The 20,727-nt window shown below is 38.0% G+C and overlaps 2 protein-coding genes across 2 annotated transcripts in view; one reads left to right on the forward strand and one right to left on the reverse strand.

The window, feature by feature from the left end:
• The window catches only part of LOC137268887 (WD repeat-containing protein WRAP73-like), a 51,110-nt gene extending 43,423 nt beyond the window's left edge, over positions 1-7,687 (forward strand). Inside the window, exons 10-14 of the mRNA XM_067803480.1 lie at positions 525-615; positions 1,179-1,304; positions 3,168-3,251; positions 4,129-4,236; positions 5,775-7,687. Of these exons, the coding sequence (XP_067659581.1) occupies positions 525-615; positions 1,179-1,304; positions 3,168-3,251; positions 4,129-4,236; positions 5,775-5,896 (531 nt within the window). The 3' untranslated portion in view covers positions 5,897-7,687. The remainder of the gene's footprint in view (positions 1-524; positions 616-1,178; positions 1,305-3,167; positions 3,252-4,128; positions 4,237-5,774) is intronic.
• Positions 7,688-9,570: 1,883 nt separating this feature from the next.
• On the reverse strand, positions 9,571-20,362 carry LOC137268120 (tumor protein p63-regulated gene 1-like protein). Its single transcript, XM_067802644.1, has 4 exons — positions 20,048-20,362; positions 17,248-17,342; positions 14,902-15,078; positions 9,571-14,380 (listed from the first exon to the last, which is right to left on the reverse strand). Exons 1-4 carry the CDS (start codon positions 20,342-20,344, stop codon positions 14,035-14,037), a joined length of 915 nt encoding a protein of 304 aa, XP_067658745.1. The 5' UTR covers positions 20,345-20,362; the 3' UTR covers positions 9,571-14,034.
• Between the last annotated feature and the right edge of the window lie 365 nt (positions 20,363-20,727).

Genomic DNA, 20,727 nt, shown 5'->3' on the forward strand with positions numbered 1-20,727 from the left:
CGAGTTACACAGAAATTTCCTATATCGATGCCTGAAGGCATTATTTCACGGTTAACTGCTTGGAGAACGGATGTTGTGATGATCGGAAGATATTTTAATGTAACATTGCTGATGATTTAAATATGAATTTAGATCAGTATTCCCACAGTTAAAGTGATACATACATTAATTATTGGGTGTGTGAAAATTGAGAATCGGCCAATATTATAAACCAATCAACGTTTTTTTCTCTTCAAGGTTTATTGGCTACGTAGATTTGGCCAAACAGTCAGTCCAGATTATAAAGCAATGGTTTTACATGTAACTACTTTTTTGGGCTGACACTTTGGTCCAAAATCTGAAATAATGAGAATCCAAGATACAGAACTTTTGTCATTATGACAAAGAAGGATTACGTCTGGACTCTATGTTTAGTCTGATTTATACAGCAATCCAAGAAAGACAGAGTCCAAGCTGGACAGTGTGTACTGTATTTGTTTCTTCCTCAATAGTCACCCCTGGTATTTTCACTGTTGTATTTACAGGTTGTGTATAAAGAGGTGGAGACACGTGCCCCCATTCCCTCCACAGAACTACCTGCTCCTACTACAACACTGTTCACTGCACAGAGTAAATGTGAGTGTTGTCTGACTCCCTGTTAATCCATCATCTTGAGACCCATGAAGGCCTGGGGTAGAATAGGCCTTCAGCAACCCATGCTTGCCATGAAAGGTGACTATGCTTATAGGCGACAAATGGGATCGGGTGGTCAGGCTTGCTGACTCATGTCATCGGTTCCAAATTGCGCAGATCGATGGTTATGTTGTTAATCACTGGATTGTCTGGTCCAGACTCAATTGTTTACAGACTGCTGCCATATAGCTGGAGTATTGCTGAGTACGGCGTAAAACTAAACTCACTTACTCCAAATGTGTTTAGGCACAGACCGTATGGTCAGTATATGGTCTCTGGTTCAGGTAATATGGTCCATCTTCGTCCATCTTGATGTGATCTTGTAGGAATCACCACATTGTTGTCACAGATTTCTGTATTCATGCTCTGGAAGAGTACAGGTGCTAGTGCCCTCATCACACACTGAGGACCAATCCTGTATAACATTTCATGGACTTGCAAAATATGCTAGCCATGCCTGTTATCTATTAATGTCAGTTGCATGTATTTTGTGGTTTTGTTTTCAGATGAGGTCGAGGTAACACCAGCCAAAATACCTGTTGTAAAACCAGCCACAAACAAGGCCAATCCAAAACTGGGTGTGGGAAGTGTAGCATTCAGCCACGATTGTAAATACATGTATACTAAAAATGGTAAGTTTCCATGTAACCTGTGTGAGGATTCCTAGTCACATCTAGACCCCAGCCATCAATGCAGGTTGAAAGGAGTGGCCAGAGTCCCCAACTTGGTGTATTTCATGACACAGTACTTGACACTGTGGTTCACTGAGCAATGTATGAAGCACTGTATTGTTTGATCCAGACTCACTGACCTTCTCTATTTCATGAGACTGAACCTGACAGAGTGGTTCACCGAGGAATATACGAATCACTGGATTGGGTGGTCCAGACTCACCGGCCTGGTTTATTTCATGAGACTCTACCGAACAGTGTAGTTCACTGAATTACAGTCAAACCCTGTTGTGTCGAACTCGTCGGGTCCAAGGGGAAAGTTTGACTTATCCGAGTGTTTGACACATCTGTCACCATTGAAAAGACCAAGAACCAACACGACCACGGTGCTTAACACATTGTTATTTTGCAGTAGGATACACATACGAACAATATATCTTTGCAATAAACGTTCACGGTAGTATTGATCTTTAAATTACAACATATACAAATGTAAATCAATTCAATCACTTTATTCGTCATGGCAAATATATATGCATACAAAAAGATAAGAACAAGAATAATTTAACAAACTGACAAGCGATCCCATTTAGTTGACAGCACTAATTCATTTTCAGTCAGTATAAAAGTTGTATAGTTCATACAAACGAAATAATAATGTACATATGTGTACATGTGGGGAATTTATCTCTTAAAAAAATCCGAAATTACAGTCTGTTTGGCGTTCGGGCATGGCATCACAGCAGAATTGCTCAAAACATTTCTTAATGTACCAATGCCTCTTTGATTTTATCAGCATTTTTAATCCATGTAGAAAGTGTATTTCTGGGTATGCCAAATTCAATTGCAATTTCTGGTTTGGATTTTCCACCCGACTCCACAGCTATGACAGCCTCGTATTTTGTCTCTATTGTCTTCACAGATAATTTTCGCTTTTTAGGTGTAACATGCGATCCAGTTATCCCCCTGGGCTGATCGGGTCCTTCACTGAATTGCACTGCCATGTTACTAACCGTACTGGTTAAAAACATTGATCCTACACCTTAAATACTAAACCAAAACCAAAACATCAATTTAGGTAATCCAACTCCGTTTTCCTCTCTTCTCCTTTTGTATTTTCAAGGAAATCACATGACCGCTAACATAGACTGTCACATGACAACAACATGCGCCATTGTTTGTTTAGATATATCCTGTCGGTCCGTGATCAACGTGTCACTGGTAGCAACGTAATTATGGTTAATTGTTTGAGTAAAGTTCAGTTGGTAAGTGTTAATCGTTACTGTCAGTTGCAACAACCAGCTTTGACAGTTCGAGACAAAAGGGTAAATTTGTACTTGTTAGAGCCTTTGGGGACCCTAGAATGAGTTCGACACAACCGGGAATTCGACAAATCTTGTTCGACACATCAGGGTAAAAATAATGATAAATATAAGGAAATCGGCAGGGACCGAGATGTCAGTTCGACACATCCGAGAATTCGTCTCAACCGAGTTCGAGACAATGGGGTTCGACTGTATGTGTTATTTAATTATCTGTTATTTGAAAGGAGGATATCATATAGCTCGAATATCAGGGATGACAATTTTCCACCAGTTTTATCTGAAACTGATCAATTCAAATCCGCCATTCCGTGACACAATATTAAATTTCAACTGAAAACTGATATTCCTATTGCCATCCCTGGAATATTGAGTGTTATGATAAACAGCACACAAACAAACAAATATTATGTACACATGTAAGCTCAGACTGAAAGACTGACAAGTCAAGCTCCTCTTACACCACCAAGCAACTTTGACATGTACCCTGTTCTGTTTCCAGACAACATGCCCAATGCATTGTGGATCTGGGATGTGCAGAAACTCTCATTGTCAGCAGTCTTGGTTCAAGCAGCACCCATTAAATGTAAGAGCATGCTGATATCCGGACAACCTGTTGGTTGAAACGTGTTGGTTGAAACCTGATCATATAGTAGAAGACTGGTTAGTGTTGGTTGAAAATTGTTATGGTAGAAGCCTGGTTAGTGTTGGTTGAAGCCTGTTGATATGGTAGAAGCCTGGTTAGTGTTGGTAGAAAATTGTTATGGTAGAAGTCTGGTTAGTGTTGGTCGAAACCTGTTGATATGGTAGAATCCTGGTTAGTGTTGATTGAAACCTGTTGATGTGGTAGAAGTCTGGTTAGTGTTCGTTGAAAATTGTTATGGTTGAAGTCTGGTTAGTGTTGGTTGAAACCTGTTGATTTGGTATAAGTCTGGTTAGTGTTAGTTGAAAATTGTTATGGTAGAAGTCTGGTTAGTGATGGTTGAAAATTGTTATGGTAGAAGCCTGGTTAGTGTTGGCTGAAACCTGTCGATATGGTAGAAGTCTAGTTAGTGTTGGTAGAAACCTGTTGATATGGTAGAAGCCTGGTTAGTGTTGGTTGAAGCCTGTTGATATGGTAGAATCCTGGTTAGTGTTGGTTGAAACCTGTTGATATGGTAGAAGCCTGGTTAGTGTTGGCTGAAAATTGTTCATATTGTAGAAGCTTTGTTAGTGTTGGCTGAAACCTGTTTGTCTTATGGAAACCTTGTTAGTGCTGTTGGTTTTGGTGGACACTTGTTTGTGGAAATCTGTTGGTCTTTTTTAAAAACCTTTTTCTTTAACTGACAGTTTGAACATGGTATGATGAACAAGGGAGATCATTCTAAAGCAACTTTTTGAACTGAAATACTGTTAAAGGCAGCATTGCCACAAACTCCCTCTTCTTGTGTACCTGTATATTGTAGATATCATTGTCCTTACAGGTGTGCAGTGGGACAGCAGTCAAACAAGACTGGCTCTGTGTACGTCAACCAACAAACTCTACATGTGGTCGGCCAGTGGCTGCCTGTCTGTGGAGATTCCTGCAGAAGGTAGGTAGACACGACCAGTAGATGCATGTCTGTGGAGATTCCTGCAGAAGGTAGGTAGACACGGCCAGTAGATGCCTGTCTGTGGAGATTCCTGCTGAAGGTAGGTAGACACGGCCAGTAGATGCATGTCTGTGGAGAATGCTGCTGTAAGTTAGGTATACACGACCAGTAGATGCTTGTCTGTGGAGATTCCTGCTGAAGGTAGGTAGATATGACCAGTAGATGCATGTCTGTAGAAGTTTTCAGACAGACTTGTTCTGTGTACATTCATAAAGTTGAACATGTGGACATAACTATATAGGAATTAAATTCATTTCAGCCTATACTTTTCTTATAAACATTTTTAAACCATTACAGGTGAAAAAGTTAATTATTGACCTCAAAATAAGTGTTATACCTTGTTTGTGTCATATTTGTGTAAGCCAGTAGATTTCTCCTTAAATATTTTACCACATCTGGCCTAAGCCATAAGGGATTGTGTACTGAAATGTTAGCTTCTGTGTTCATTCGTCACCACTCTCCTCTTTCAATAAACTCACAAGAAGACTGGTCCCCCTCTCTATGCTTGCTTTGTGTGAAAATATGACAAACCAGTCAGAATGTGTGTAATTGTTATTGTGCTTTCATTAAAATAATCCCAACTACATAAAATGTGTATGGCATAAGGTTATTGTTTATATAAAAGTCATGAAAAATATGTACTGACAGTACAAAGAAAGTAGCTACCACAAATGTGCTGTCTAATGTGAAGTTTTTGACAATGAAGCCACACTGCACTTGACGGTGAGAGATTCAAATACATGTTTTTGTTGACATACCAGCTCTCACTGATCCAGCTGAGCCTATTTCTGACAATCTTGTGAGCTTGTTGTGGTGATTGTGCATGTGCTTCCAACAGTTTGAGGACTTGAGGCCATGTAATAATTATTCGATACAAGTTTTTAAACTGTAACATTACATAACTAATCAACTTTAATCTTTAGCACTGGGCATATATTTCACATCTCTGGGATTATTTAGTCTTACTTTTTGTGGTCATTCATATATTTCTCAGCAAATTCATTTAAAATTCTTCTTTAAAGGTATGATGGCAAGGATACATTGATGTTCAGTATCACAGATATTTTGAAGCCATTATTGAGTACTGCTTTGAATTTAATGTAGTTATTTATTATTAATTGTAGTTCCACGTTTAATAACACAAATCCCTTTTGTGATTATTAAAGCCTTTTCAGAAATATAATTGGAAACATAAAGTGAAGATCTGGTAATAATTATGTCAGAATGTGTCTTTAACAGAGATGTTTTTCTAGTTGTATCAAGGAGGTTTAATTCTTTCAAATAAATCAGCAAAAACAAAACCAGAAATACAATGTATGAATACTCCAGTGATATTAAGTGTCACTGGAATCAAACAGGAATAGAGTTATCGTTCCTGTTTGAAGTAGTTCTGATGTTAATTTGAATATGAAATCCTTCTGAGTCGGCTTGTCCCGGGATAACACAAGGTGGTCACGAATGCTTCTGTGTTGTTTCAGCCTCGTTTCAAGTGAGCTCCTTACAGTGGCATAAGGAGGGCAAGGCCCTGCTGCTGATGGGCAAGGAACAGATGTGTGTGTGCTTCATAACCAACGCCAACAAAAATCAGACAGATGGATGATGGAGTTGTCTCCTCTTGCATTGGCATACAATGTGATATTACCAGTGTATATATAACACTACTGTTTTGTCTATACTACCCTAACCAGTATATGTATTATATCATTGTATTGTATTATATTATATTGTAAAAATCCATTTGTACGAGGGGCTGTCAAAAAGCTTTGCCTTCTGATATGTGCATGGTGAAGATAATTGTATTTTATTCAAGAATGGTCTACATCATTCACATAAATGTATTCTAGACATGCACGTCCCCAGGTTCCAGTCACGTGACATCTAATCACATGTACCCCAATTGAAACGGCAGAAACAGCTAAGCTTGAGTACAGAGCAGTTGTAAAGTTTTTGGTCCACGACAGCCACCTGCCAAAGCTCATTGAATAGCGATTGGCAGCAGTAAGTGTACCCCTCTTTGCACGTCAGTATTACCGTATATTGCTGTGTATAAGCCGACCCCATAGATAAGCTGACCCCCCAACTTGACCCTCAAAATCAGTGTCAAAATCATTATCTCAACGATCACTGCATGCATCAACAACAAGATGCCTTTTTGTCAAATTGGTGAGTATAGAAATGCGAACCCAACAGAAAAAGTACCAACGGGAAATAAGCCATTTTTTTTATTTAAAACATATTATTTCTGTGTCCATTGAGAATCAGTTATATGTAATGAAGCATGTACACATAAATAACAATATGTATTGTAATTATTGTCGTTGGTGTCCATTCACAATTACATATAACGTACAAAAGCAATTCATTATACAGAAATTATAGTCTGTAATATCAAGTGATGACATTCAATTCACAAATCGACTTTTGTGTCCAATCATAATAATAACATAACATAAAGGAGCAGTTTGTTATACAGAAGACATAGTCTGTAATATCAAGCGATGACGTTTTGTTCACAAATTCATTTGTCGCTGTCCTTGCCAGCCAGTTCCTTCCAGTTCCACGCTGACTCATTGGTTGAGTCGTCATATTAATCCTGTAGATTGCCGCACACAAGGACATCCTCGTCTTCATTTCTGTGGTCAGTCATCAGGAACTCCTTGAAAAAGGTATCATCCTCGGAACTGTCAAATGCATTCGAAATTTCACATTTCAAGGAATAATTTACGAAAATGCTAGTTGGGATTTCAAGGCTGATTTCTTCACCCACCTCACCACTTCCCTTAGCAGAGTCCTCCTCATTGCATTTGATTTTGTGGAAAAGTGTTCTCTGTTAATCATCCAATCGAACCACTTTTCCTGACATTCATCTTGAATGGTTTATTAAGCGAAACATCCAGTCGTTGGAGCAGTGACATGCAACCACCTGGAGTAACTGCCTGGTGCATTTTCTTTTTGTCCAACTTCTTCACAGAAGGGCACAAATGGGCTCTACACATGTCACAAACAAGTGATGAGTTACAGTTCATCAATGCACCGGGTCTCGTAGACCACACATCTTCCATTTGTTTACAAGTGCCTCGTCCATCCATCCCTTTGGGGAAACTATATCCACAGCACCTGTAGGGAACTCTTCTTCTTTGGCATGTCATACACTTAAACACAATCATTGGCTTCAACTTCGGTACTTTTTTTATCATGCACATATCTGAAGTACCAAAACTTTTTGATAGCCCCTTTTATGTCTAGTACATCAGATTGTACAAATCAAGGAGTATATATACATGCACTTGTTTCGTACTTCATCACCTTTGTTCTGTTTTGTATATCTTGTATTGTGTGTTATTTGTTCTGAATTTCATTATGCTTGTGTTATAAATGTATCTCATACCCACACTTGTTCTTTAATTCATGCTGCTGCTCAGAAAGTCTTGCCATATAATTATTGATGGTTTTAGGAGTAAACTTGCCTTGACTAATGAATGGATTGTTGCCAGCCTGATGTTGATAAGGATGCTTTGACCACTGTACAACTGCTCTGACAGATACTTGCATCCTATTCATGCACCCTAGACCAAGTTTGTTATAGCTTGTGACATGTAGTTTTCTAAATCACACTGGGGTAGTGGGGTAGCCTAGTGGTTAGAGTGTTCCCTTGTCATGCTGAAGACCTGGGTTCTGTCATGATATTGCTGGAATGTGGCATAAAATTTCATTCACTCTGAGTCACATTGGATATGTTGAGTACATTTAATCAGGTCAAGTCTCATGTAACTGACGTCGCAAATAACATTCATTATATCAGGGTAGTATTCATACACTTTTGATAAGGGTTTCAGGTGGATAATCACATTCTTTGAAAAGCTTTTAAGAAGTTTTAAGATAAAGGAAACAAATCACTGCTTGATAATGGTTTCAGCACCTATGCTGAAATGTCTCACTCATTACAATTACATTACAACTTGGTTCTTAAAACTTTCTACTTAAAACTTAACATACATTTGTCCAATGAAACAAAAAAATTAAAGAATTGCCCAAACACTCTGTTATCCGTTAGAAGGATCAGGAAAGGTCTTTGCAGTAGGTCTAAGAAGGATTAAGAAATTTCAAAATCAGTTAATTGCATTTTGGCCACTTTCATAAAGTAATTCAAAAGTAAAACAGTATTTCTTACTAAAGTTTGCATGAGCAGATGTCAACTTTCTTGTGAGGTTGCTGTGAGTGAGTGAAAAACGCTGATGGACCTTCAAGGGGAATTATTCTCAATTTTTGAGAGTGGGATGAGACAAGTGCAATGTCACTGCTCTAGTATGACTAGGCCAGATTATGTGGCAAGAGTTCATTTTGAAACATCATAATTTCAGTGTTATAACTAACAAAAGACACATTTAAGAAGACACATCTGATGCTGTCCTGCCAATCAGGCTAAGCAGACTTTTTCTGTTTGAATCCCTAAGTTCAGCCTGAGTATATAAGGTGTATAGTTACCGATCAGCATTAAAAGAAACATTAAATTTTCAGCAGACCTTCTCTTCATTATCAGACATCCAACAATCCTACCGATGCCTCTGCAAACCGCAGGACATGGTCACGTTTTTCTTGTGCGTGCCAGCACTAACTACCTGAAATAATTTCAAGTTTTAAACAAACCCTACCTCATGTTATGCAGCTCTCTTCTTCCTCTACGGCCATGTATGGAAATGTGCTATGAGCTATGTTGAATTAAATCTTAATGGGCCTCTGACCACCTAACCTCCTCCCCCTCCATGATATTGACACCTTTCAATTATCTCTGCTGCATCTCTGCTCAGATGATCATGTGATTCTCTTTCTAGTCACCACGTCATGTGGACGTGTGTTTTTTCTCTGACAAGTCTGTTCTTTGAAGGGAAGAAATAGGTAACATATGTCACATTTGGGATTTCACTTTCTCTGTAAAGTACAAATTCTGGTACTTTTTTGGTTGAGTCTCATCTGGGATTCGAACCCGCATCCTCAGAGTCAGGCACCTAATCGCCAGCACTTACTGAGAAAGTGAAATCCCAAATATGACATATGTTGCATTTGACCACTTTCTAAATGGCATTGTGTAATCATAGCTTTCGGCCATGGGAGCCATGCCAATTCACACTTATCAGGAGGTCATGTCCTCAAGCGTAAGCCACTTGATACTGAAGGGTACAAGTTTCTTCACTTTCATCTGAATCCAGCACTCAGTCGACACCCACAGGGCCACCTGGACGAAGTTTTGCCATATAATACAAACAACAAAAACAATTTTGTATCACAGAATTTACTTGTCAGAACTAGCAAGAGTAAATACATGGAGACAAGACTGGGTACCTGAGTGAAAGCAGGTTTCCAGTGAGTGTACAAATGTACATGCCAAATCATCCCCTGCAACATTACACAATTCTACATTGATCCAGAAATGACTAACAGTCAAAGCAAATACCTTCAATAACTCTGCTTCCCAGCTGCTGGGGGAAAATCCATACACAACTCGAGACACAGCTTTAGGTGACAAGCCTCCTAACAGCAGGACATAGCCTGAAACTTTTAACTTCAGTGTGCTGGGTTATGGTGATGATGCAGCAATATGACGATGTTTGATTAAGTGTCAAAACAAAAAAATACAAACCTATTTGTGAAAGGATGCACAATCGTTCAGTAAATATAGTGAGTTACCAGATTTGAGGTACTGCTTCTTTCAGCTCATGAATTCTTTTCAGACAAATTTGGCTTATATTGATCGCAAAATATGATTTTAATTTAGTCTTATCACCAACCCAAAACAAAGTGCAGTACCAATCGATTTGAATGAATGAAAAATATAAAAGCCAGTTGAAGCTACTGGCCTGACTTAAAACAATAAAAACAAATAAAATTGTGCATCTGATACATTTTGAATGAAATGGGTATAACTCCCCAAAACTCAAACCACACTACTTAACAATTTGTGCCTGTCAACACTGAAATTAGTAGTAGCCATTTGAATAAGGTGCGATCTGATTATGCAATTAATATACATATATATAAATATACATAAAAAGAAAGTATAAATAACAATAATGACAGTGTAGTTACACCACAAGAAGCACTACATGTACTAGGGATTTAGAACATACACAACTAAATCTTAACACTGAAACATAAATAAATCTTAATACAGCACATCAGAAAACACCTGCTGCTAAAACAATTAAACTCATACAAACACTGCGGCATCAAGCCATACTGTCATGGCACCAGTTTGACCCATTTGAGCAATCCTGCTGGCTAGGTCCAGATCTAATTTTTAAGCGCAAACCACTTTCATCTATATCTGAAAATCTTGTTTCCACATACCTGTCATTTTGGCACAGTTAACAGTGAGGGACAGTTGTATCAATTTTGAAGATGAAAGTTGGCATCAAAGATCAACTAATTTCCACAAGTAAAAAAAAAATATGTCAGCTTATAAAATAACCTTTTTTCCCCAAGTTTTAAAAAATATTTTTAAAATGTATATAAATATTTTCATATTTTACAGAATGCACGGAGCTATGCCTTAGGTGATAACAAGAATTCTAAACAGTAACTTTATAGATAACAATATCTTTATTATGAGAGTGTAACGTTTTGAGTCAGATTCTTGAACCATTATCAAGCGAATCTGTATCAAAACGTCATACTCCAATCATAAAGAGGTTCTTATCCATAAAGTTTGTCTATTTTGTACTTCCTCGTTTCTAAGAAACATGAGTTCTAAAACCAATCCATTGTGTTCAACACTTGATGATATACAAGGGACAACCTAGTAGATTAGTGTAGAGAAGTTTGAACGACACCCAGGTTAACAATATTTATTACTACATGCAGTGTTCTAGCACTTGGATTCTGCATAAGGCATTGAGGTGAGGACAGATGCAGGAATATAGGCATCAAGGAATCGCCAGTCTACTTAAATTCATCCTTTGTAATATCTTGAAAAATAGTTCACATACATGACAATAACTAAGTCATGGAGTTTGTCAAGTAAAATGCATACATAGTACACAGTGCATAAAATGTGCATCTAAATTACTAGTCTGTGGTCATCACCTCAGGTGATTTCTGAATGTCATGTTTGAACTGTTGCGGACATTTTGTTTGATGAAAATCTGGATAACGTGGTTAAGGTCTTGACTAGTGAGAAGCCACCGTGATGATCAGATGAAAATCAGGATAAGACAGTTTAAGTCTAACTAGTGAAAAGCCATCCGTGATCATCAAATGAAAATCTGGATAACACAATTACTGTCCTAACTAGTGAGCAGCCATCTGTGATCAACCAGCTTATGTCTTTAAACCTCTCATGATAAATACACTGGACTTACAGGACAACAGTTTCATTGTGTGACTTGAATGTCAAGCTGCAAATGCTTCTCTCATGACTGAAGCAATGGGGATATTTGTTTAAATAATTAAGTCTTAAGACTGGCCTACTGTCTAAGGAAACGAAAAACGTTTCTCACAGAAACAAAGTTTTGTACACGTTATTTAAACATGTCTCAGATTCACAGTTTCAATGAATATCTAAGTTAAACTCATGTGAGATTGCTGTGACTTCAGTCTCAGAAGGAAAAGAAATTCTGTCTTTGGCTGACCAATTCTATTTCTTGTTTCACGGATCCACTGGTCATATTTCTCCAAGAATAAGAACATATAAAAATAATGAAGTTCCCCCTACCTAAAAAAATATAACCCTAATGTTTCTTTTGGCCAAAAATGTAAACTTACAAGAAATTTCTTCAGACTGTATTTTGCCTCATATACACTTAATAAATAGTCAAAAGTAAAATACTTTTAATATTATTTTGACTGGTGCTTTTATTTTATTTCCCTCTTGCCTTTAGACATTCTGTGGACAAAAATCCATAAACAAGAAAAAAATGGTCTGGCCTTAGTTAGGTTAGTACTAGACAACATGCAGACTTAAAACAGCCAGACGTTGATTATAGCCTGGTATTCAACCAAGAAGCATGGTGATATAGGTTATCACAGATTTTGTGATGAAGACTTCAGCACTTCCTGCCTGATGCTACACAGAGAAACAAGTAACAATGTACCCTGCCGTTCAAAGCAATAACACTGTAACATTTGGACTTCGGAATTATCCCAGACTCACACAAAACTCATCCTCTGTATTATCTGCAACTGCATTCCAAAGAAAACACACTGTAAAAAACATGAAACATGGAAAAAATAGTTCCATAACTTCTCAAACACGGTCAAATCTTCCTCAAAATATCTTGTTGACTTTTCTGTGGGATTAAGACCTTGGAGTATGCTTTGCCAGACATTAGAATTACCGAGGTATTGAAAAAAAACATGCAGTCACCATCTCTTTTATAGTTTACACATTACATGTCGCATCATTTTTGTCACAGATACAAACAGATACTTGCACCACTAGAGAAACCTGGCGATGTTAGTGGCATTAGATACTGTTACAGCTGTGCATTTTCAAAAAACGTTACGTACAGAAACCAACAGTTTTACTGACAAGCTATAGAGTATTTGGGACCTTCTTGTGACACACTGAACACAAGGTTGAGTGAAACACAACCACCGGTGTGAACTGTGATAAAAACTGCTTTATGGAGAAAGTCCAAAGATGACCAAAACATGAAAGTAAGTCTTATCTCCCCTTTTTTCCAGTCATGCAAACACAGACTCAAACCAAGGCCAGATTACAAGTCAGGTGTCGACTCCTTTGAACTGTGGTGCTCATTAATCTCAGCAAAACTAATCCTCACTTGGTGAAAGAATGCGTTTCAAGAATGCGTTTCAAACTGCCCAGATATATCCTGAACTTGGAGAGTTACTGTTGACCAATGCCAGGGAACACTATTTTATATGATAAACATTTGTAAAATTAACACCAGATCTTCAACTGAGAAAGACCTACTGGTATCAAGTACACATGAATAGAAAAATTTACTTTAGATTCTGCCTGAGGTTTTATATTCCTTTTTCTGCAATTATGATAGAATAAATTTACATTGTGTTTTTTGGGGTCGTAAGACCCCCCCAGAGCGTCACAACTACAGCTGCACATCCTGCTAACTCATAACTCCATAACTCATCCTTACATCCCTTGACTCCCGGTTCCCGCAAGTATTTCTGAATATGCTGAGGAAGAGGATTGTGCTTCAAGTGCCTAGACACCAGTGACTGAATTCTTTCATGGCATCCAAATCTATCGATGATTAAAACTGAATCTCAATGAGTTTGCTTCAAACATAACTCTCTCGACACTTTCATACATGGACAGAGCATTCTTCTATCAGCATTACATGTGACAGAAATCTTTCAAACATTGAGAATAACAAAGAGTCATTGTGCTAGAAACCAATCAAGTACTAACTAAACAAATAGAAAGACACATGATTTCTCATTGACAGAACTCAATATGCATTACTTTTCACAAGGGATGGAGACCGATATGAATTATGTACATATAACAGACACCAAATCTTAAAACACAACATTAATATATCTGTAAGATGTAACTTTGTCATATTACAATATATGCATATTTCAAACATCAAAGATATAAAAATACATGCACATAAAATCACAGTGGGTTCTTGAATCTGCAATGAGCTTTTCCTAAATATGCATGCAGGAGAGTTGACACTTAAAGTGCAGACAGTTTCTCGGAATTATTTTGAGACCAATTAGTTTTTATTACTTTAAAAGTCATAACTGTGCTTTTCAGAAACTGACTCCATTCCGATCTCTGAAGAAGCCAAGTCCACTCTGGTTGTAGATCACTGACGCCACACTTGCGTAGCTCTCAATGAGAATGGGCCCTTCAACAATGGTGATCTTCTCATTTGGACGTTTGACCTGGTACGCCTTGCTGACCGCTTGAACAAGACTCTCATAGAAGTCGTCACAGTTGTAGGTTGTTGTTTCATTCTCCTTGCGGTTGTAGAGAATGGGGTGGTGGCAGAATGTTGTCCAAGGAATGTCTGTAGCAAATGGATTCCACTTCTGGCCAAAAGTCAATTCCTGTCCCCGGTTCCATCTCAGCTGGATGCCACCATGTTGTCGGTCACTGAAGCAACATCATCATCATCATCATCATGAAAATGGGTCCCTATTCTAGGCATTTTATCTATGATAGCCGGTGTCGTCAGCCATCATCATGATGTCCCCATTCTAGGCATATTAGCTATGGCAATCCATGTCGTCAACCAGTCAACATTTAAACCAAGTCTCATCTGATATTAAGTTACTTGTAGCAGAACAGCCAGCTGTTTCCAAGATTCAAACTATAATCAATTCTGGACCTGTGATGGATACAATGAGCACCACCCCATCACATTTATGACTGACCAGTACTTAATCGTCAAGTGTCTCCTTGAAACCAAGGTATAGAAATGTTTAGCCATTTCCAGGCCCATACATGTTTAACAGTAAGCATAGATTTGGAGACAAGTTGCTTCATCTCGTACTTGATGTGTGAAGCCAAATTCTGGTGTCTCAAGCCATGATATTGCTGGAATATTGCTAACAGTGGCATAAAACTGTGTTCACTCACTACCTCTGGTACCTCTACTACAGACAGAAACTCACGGCATGAGTGAATGCTCCGGGTACTTGAAGTCGCCGATGCAGATGGTGTCGACACAGTGAAGCATAATGCGTTTGAACTCCAGCAGCTTTTGTGTGATGAAGTTGTACTTGCATACAAGTAGGGAGCTCTCAGTCAGCATCATAATCTTCTCATGTTCCAAATCCCAGTGGTTGATTCTTCATAACAAAACAAAGAACAGCGTGAAAGAAAATATGGCATTAACTTGCGAAAACTGAAACAATTTATTCCACAGACGCACAATGTTCCTGAAAACATGATTCATATTTAACATGTCACCAGATTAAAGTTGTGTAGCCCAAAACAAGACAGCTGATTCCTCTTAACGTTCTAGTTCTAGCCCGCTATTCACCATGTTCCTGACTTACTGATAGTGCTGGTTATCACTCACACTATGCAGACTGATAATTGAAGCACAGTAATCGATCAATAATTAAAGGTAATAAAAAGTCTGACCACAAAACTCTTGAGGACAATAATGAGGCACAATCAAAACAAAGGAAACATACTGATTAATATTTTCATTGAGATGAAAAAAGATTTCGTAGTGGTGGGAAGGGGGTTGTAGGGGAGCTTGCCCTATATTGTTAACCCTTTCCTTCTAGCTGGCTTACTGTTACAGAGCACTGAATCAAATGTTATTATTGTCTTTAATGCAACAATCTGTGTTAATCAGTGCTCTTGTATTACACTGCCTTTGAATCTGTACAGTCACATTATTTTGTACTGCTATATACTGATTTGCATTCATTTGTGAACTTCTTCATTATACAATAAAATTTTTAATGACATCTCAAAGTATTGACATTTCTTGGCTTGGGAGCAAACACGCAAGACCAGTTAGGCACATGAACACTTGGAACTCAACAATTATTTCAATACAGGTTGCTTGTTTGTTCTTTAATACTCTTAACTCAGGACTATTCCAGACTGTACCATGGTTACTGACAACCAATTCTAATCATGATCTTCACCATTACTTGATAAGTTGTGATATCATTATTGTGTTGAAAAAAAGTGCTATGTAAGATGTCATGTCATGTTCTCTCAATATCAATAACAGTGAAGATCACAAGAAATTGTTTTTTCAAAAATATTGCTCATGGACTTGTCACTTGTTTATCTTAACTTAATTTGGGCCCAACAAATAGCATATATGACTCGTACCCGCATTGATTAATTCAAAATAGTACAAAATGAAGACTTCTTTCCAGTGACAATATTTATTTCAACTTATCACTGAGCTTTTCACTATCATTATCACAAGTAATAATATTGTTCTTGAATTCAAATCAGACCAGCAGATCTGGTTGACTGGAATATATCCTCGAACTTTAAGTGCTTTTTTTTTTAACCAAAGTAATGAAATCCCGACCTGCAGTGTGTCAAGCATCAGTGCATACACTCACTGATATGAATCTTGGTGTTATCAAATTTAACATTCTTGGAAGCCAAATGAAGTACGAGATCTCACTGGGAGGTGAAAGTATGCTCTGGTTTCACCTGGCATGACTGTTGTGTTGTTAGATCTTCATAATGTGATATTGTGTCACACTGACTCACAGACGTATGAACTGGCATCAACGAGATTAGCAAGTGCGAAGACAGAAAACACCCTCATATATATATTAAATAAAACCACAGGACAAAACATTCATCCATCTCAAACCTGCACAAAATAAAGAGAACTAACTACAAGGAAATAATCCACATTTTTTCTTTCCATTGTGCGCTGAAAATTGTAAGGATCTTGACGTACAGGCTGTTACTGTCTACCATGCTACCATTATATCTGTGTTCAACATGCTGAAGACTGACAGTTAAACAAACTGAACAAATTAATATTGAATGTGAAGAGAAAACTGCTTCTGTCAGTTTTGACAAGAACAACTTCAAAGTGTTTCTGTGGCCCTAGAGATAATTGACTTGGACAGGGTCCAAAGTTGCATTTAAATCTGTGGAAGCAGGGAAAATTGCCATCCCTGATTAAATCTGGATGAAGACATTTTGACTTTTGACACACATCTTAAACTTGACTAAACGTCCATTTCAACAAAATGATCTTATGCTATGACTGTCTAGTCCATGTTACTATGGAAGATACTATGATCTCTGTCCTAAGATTGATCTATATCAGGGTGGCAACAGGAATATCTATTTCACTTTCAGCTGAAAACTTAAGTTAACACTGTGACATTGAATAATGAGTTTGAATTAATCAGTTTGAAATAAAATTGGCAGAAATCTGTGAAGAGTGGGAAATTGCCATCCCTGTCTGTGGAAATTAGCCCTGGTTAAGATTCGACATCATTTGAAGTTATTCTTACTCTGTAAGGAGCCAGCAGCCAAGAAGCTCTCCATCCAGCTCGGGTTTGATTACTTGTCGACAATGTTCTTGGATCGCAGAGTCAAAATAGTTGCCCTGAAACAAGAAATACGCATAATGTAGTTAGTTCTATAATGATTCATAGTGAAGGCAAAGGCCTTTCAGATTAATCAAGTTAATTGAAACTCTCCGACACAAACAGTATGCCTTCCATTTCTCTTTGTTTTCTGAATAATCCAAGGCTGTAAACAAATGGAAGCAGTATGTTTTGAGCAGCCAATAGGTCTGAATTCTTTTCATATGGACAGTGGACACTGTGGCTCCATGATAAAGTGACCAAAGAGTGCCTTAAAGGATAAGATACGATAAGATAAAATAAGATAATACTCACAGTCACATTAAAATAAACATAAAAAACATCTTTACACAACAACAGCATCAAAAGAACAGCAATTTCGAAAATTACATGCAATCCATTTTCCTATTTATTTCACATGTACTTGAAGTATAAAAGAACAGTGTGCCCTGTTTGTTCGGCACACACAGTCTACATGCAATATTCTGAAAGTAGAACATGAGTTGGGTCTCTTAGAATCTTGTTTGTCTTTTTTTATAATTTGATGCTCATAAAAATAGCTGATACTTACCAATTATTTTTTTGATGAAGTATTAAGAATTTGGAGCAATTTATTTTTGTTTTGAACAGGCAGGTTCCCATACCAGCATAGAAAATTAAAAGTTGGAACAGACTGGATATAACTTCTAAAGAAAATAATGGTTTGGTCTAACTTGAACATGTTGAAGTGTTTCAATCTCCATAGAAAATGTAATCCCTACTTGCATTTTTTGTATATACTGCTAGTGTTAGAATTCTGTGATAATTTTTAGACTAAATTAGTGCTGAGATATTTGTATTCCTTAACTACTTCAATGTCCTTGTCATATATATTTACTGGTGAGTTTTAAAATTTTTCTTTCCATAAATTAATTATCATTCCTTTTGTTTTGTTCACATTCAAAAAAAAAAAAATTAATTACATCACTCAAAATTCAAATTTTCTATTTTCAAACATAAACAAAACATAATCAGAGTAGTAAACATTGTCTTTATCTGAACTGGACGTCCACACGATGTTTATATGTTCAAAGCTATTTACAAGTATAGTTTGCCCAACATACAGATGCAGTGTAAGTGTACTCATCAAGAAAATGCCATAAGGTATAAGTCCAAAATTGCTCAAATGGATGAAAACACACATCATGGTAGGCAGCAGAAAAGGTATTTCATATTTTCTGACTTTAGCACCATTTAGCGCAATCAAATAGTGAAATACATTGTAACAGGCTCCAGGTACCAAACATTGATTTCATGAGTATTGTAGAATTACCTGCACTGGACATGTTGGAGTCCCTACATTTAACAATTTCAACATATGTCATATTTGGGATTTCACTTTCTTAGTAAAGTACAAATTCTAGTACTTTTTTTCGGTTGAGTCCCATCCGGGTTCGAACCCGCACCCTCAGAGTCAGGCACCTAATCGCCAGCACACAAAGTCAGCCGCCTAGCCTACTCAGCCACCGCGACTTCCACACTGAGCAGGCTAGGCGGCTGACTTTGTGTGCTGGCGATTAGGTGTCTGACTCTGAGGGTGCGGGTTCGAACCCGGATGAGACTCAACCGAAAAAAAGTACTAGAATTCGTACTTTACTAAGAAAGTGAAATCCCAAATATGACACATGTTGCATTTGACCACTTTCTAAATGGTATCGAGTAGTATAGGGAATGATAGTTCTGGACCACTTTACTTTACAATTTGCTTAGCTTTGCTTAGCTTTGCTTAGCTTTAGCACACCCTATATGTAAAGTGGTCCAGAACTATCATTCCCTATACTACTTATCGTGTAATCATTTAACAATTTGTTAGGTGATACCATGAATTATCATCAAGGGACACAAGTTTGATCGACGTGAAACATCAATCACCACTTTTGAATGGCAATTCTTGTGATACGTAACGATAACTTACGGTATCTGCAGCTTTGATCCTCTGGAAACACTGCTTTCCTTTGTTTGGAGCGGAAAATACTTTGTGTCAAGTTACTTGAAAATTCAGTGACAGTTAAGTGATCAAACTTCCATGACACAAGGAAATTTGGAACCAAAACATACAGGCTGAAAATTAAGATGTTTTAAAAACAGGTGCTTGCTGTAAGCTATTGACTGAGGACAAACACTGAACATTCTCAATGCTCCTAGGCTTATAAATATTTCATGACACACTGAGTACGGATGATAGATCACCGAGAGCAGCTTCTAAATACAAACTGGAATGCCCATGGAACCCTGTACACGTTGCAGCTAGGTAACATGTCATTGTTTTGCAGGTATATACTGCAAATGTTCACAAATTCAGTCATGTGGTAACATGTAAACTTAGCTGAGTCGATTTAAAGCCATGCTTGAAGTATACGGAGCTGCTATCAGTATCAGAATATGTTCGCCAAAATTCAATGAAGACCAAGGAAGGGAAAGAATGGTAACAGAGATATACCCTCAACTTATAACATCAAGAATGAGAAGTTCATGCTTTCCTGACACATATCCTGGATTTATAATAATGATAGTGTGGTGATACACCTGTGCGCAATTTCTTTTTATAGGTCGGATATCAATCTTAAATGTCAACATTGGTCGTCTGCGATTCCACTTTTTTAGTAGACATCTACAAACCTACAAGCGTCTCGACTTGATCAATGATTGTTAATAAACCTTGCAACCACACAATACACATTCACACCTTATAACTGAAGAATGTCTTGGCCGACATATCAGACTTGACAACACCTGGCTTCAGCGAAGTGCGACTGGATGTTGATCTGATCGACTGGCGACCGATTGTGCTTCCGGGGCGATTACGCGAAAACCCAGGTCCAGCGAAGTCGACATCAGCATCGGGATCACTCGCTTTGGGTGCAGGGTCCTCTCCATTTAACTCTAGCGTTGCCCCGATAAACTGTCCTTCTTGAGCAGCCTTCTCGTCATCAAGTTGGACAGGGACGGCGTCCTGCGTTGCTGTCTTGGTATTTTCCGCCATTTTGAATGCCAATGACCTCGTGACGTCAGGGTCAATACTTCGTGACATTCCGACGATTTTATTCCCAATACACCCATTCGTAACTACTCGTCTACCCGAGTAGTTACGAATGCCAATACACCGTCACTTTCCGCATACATTCATCTCCGGAATATCCCGAACAGATGCGATCTCCTGTTCGGGAACTTCCGGATATGATCAAACGTCATGTGCTTCTTCTTCGCAAGGGGGTTTCGAAATTACGCTTCAAGGGGGCCATAGATGCCTGCAATTACGAAATTGCTTATATTTAGGTGGCCGTGTTAAGAGAATCGGGCCACGCCTGGTATACATTTTCGTTATTATGGGTAATCCTGGAGCAAAAAACAATGTACATACATGCT

The sequence above is a fragment of the Haliotis asinina genome, chromosome 16 (genome assembly GCF_037392515.1).
Source record: "Haliotis asinina isolate JCU_RB_2024 chromosome 16, JCU_Hal_asi_v2, whole genome shotgun sequence".
Classification (NCBI taxonomy): Eukaryota; Metazoa; Mollusca; class Gastropoda; order Lepetellida; family Haliotidae; genus Haliotis; species Haliotis asinina.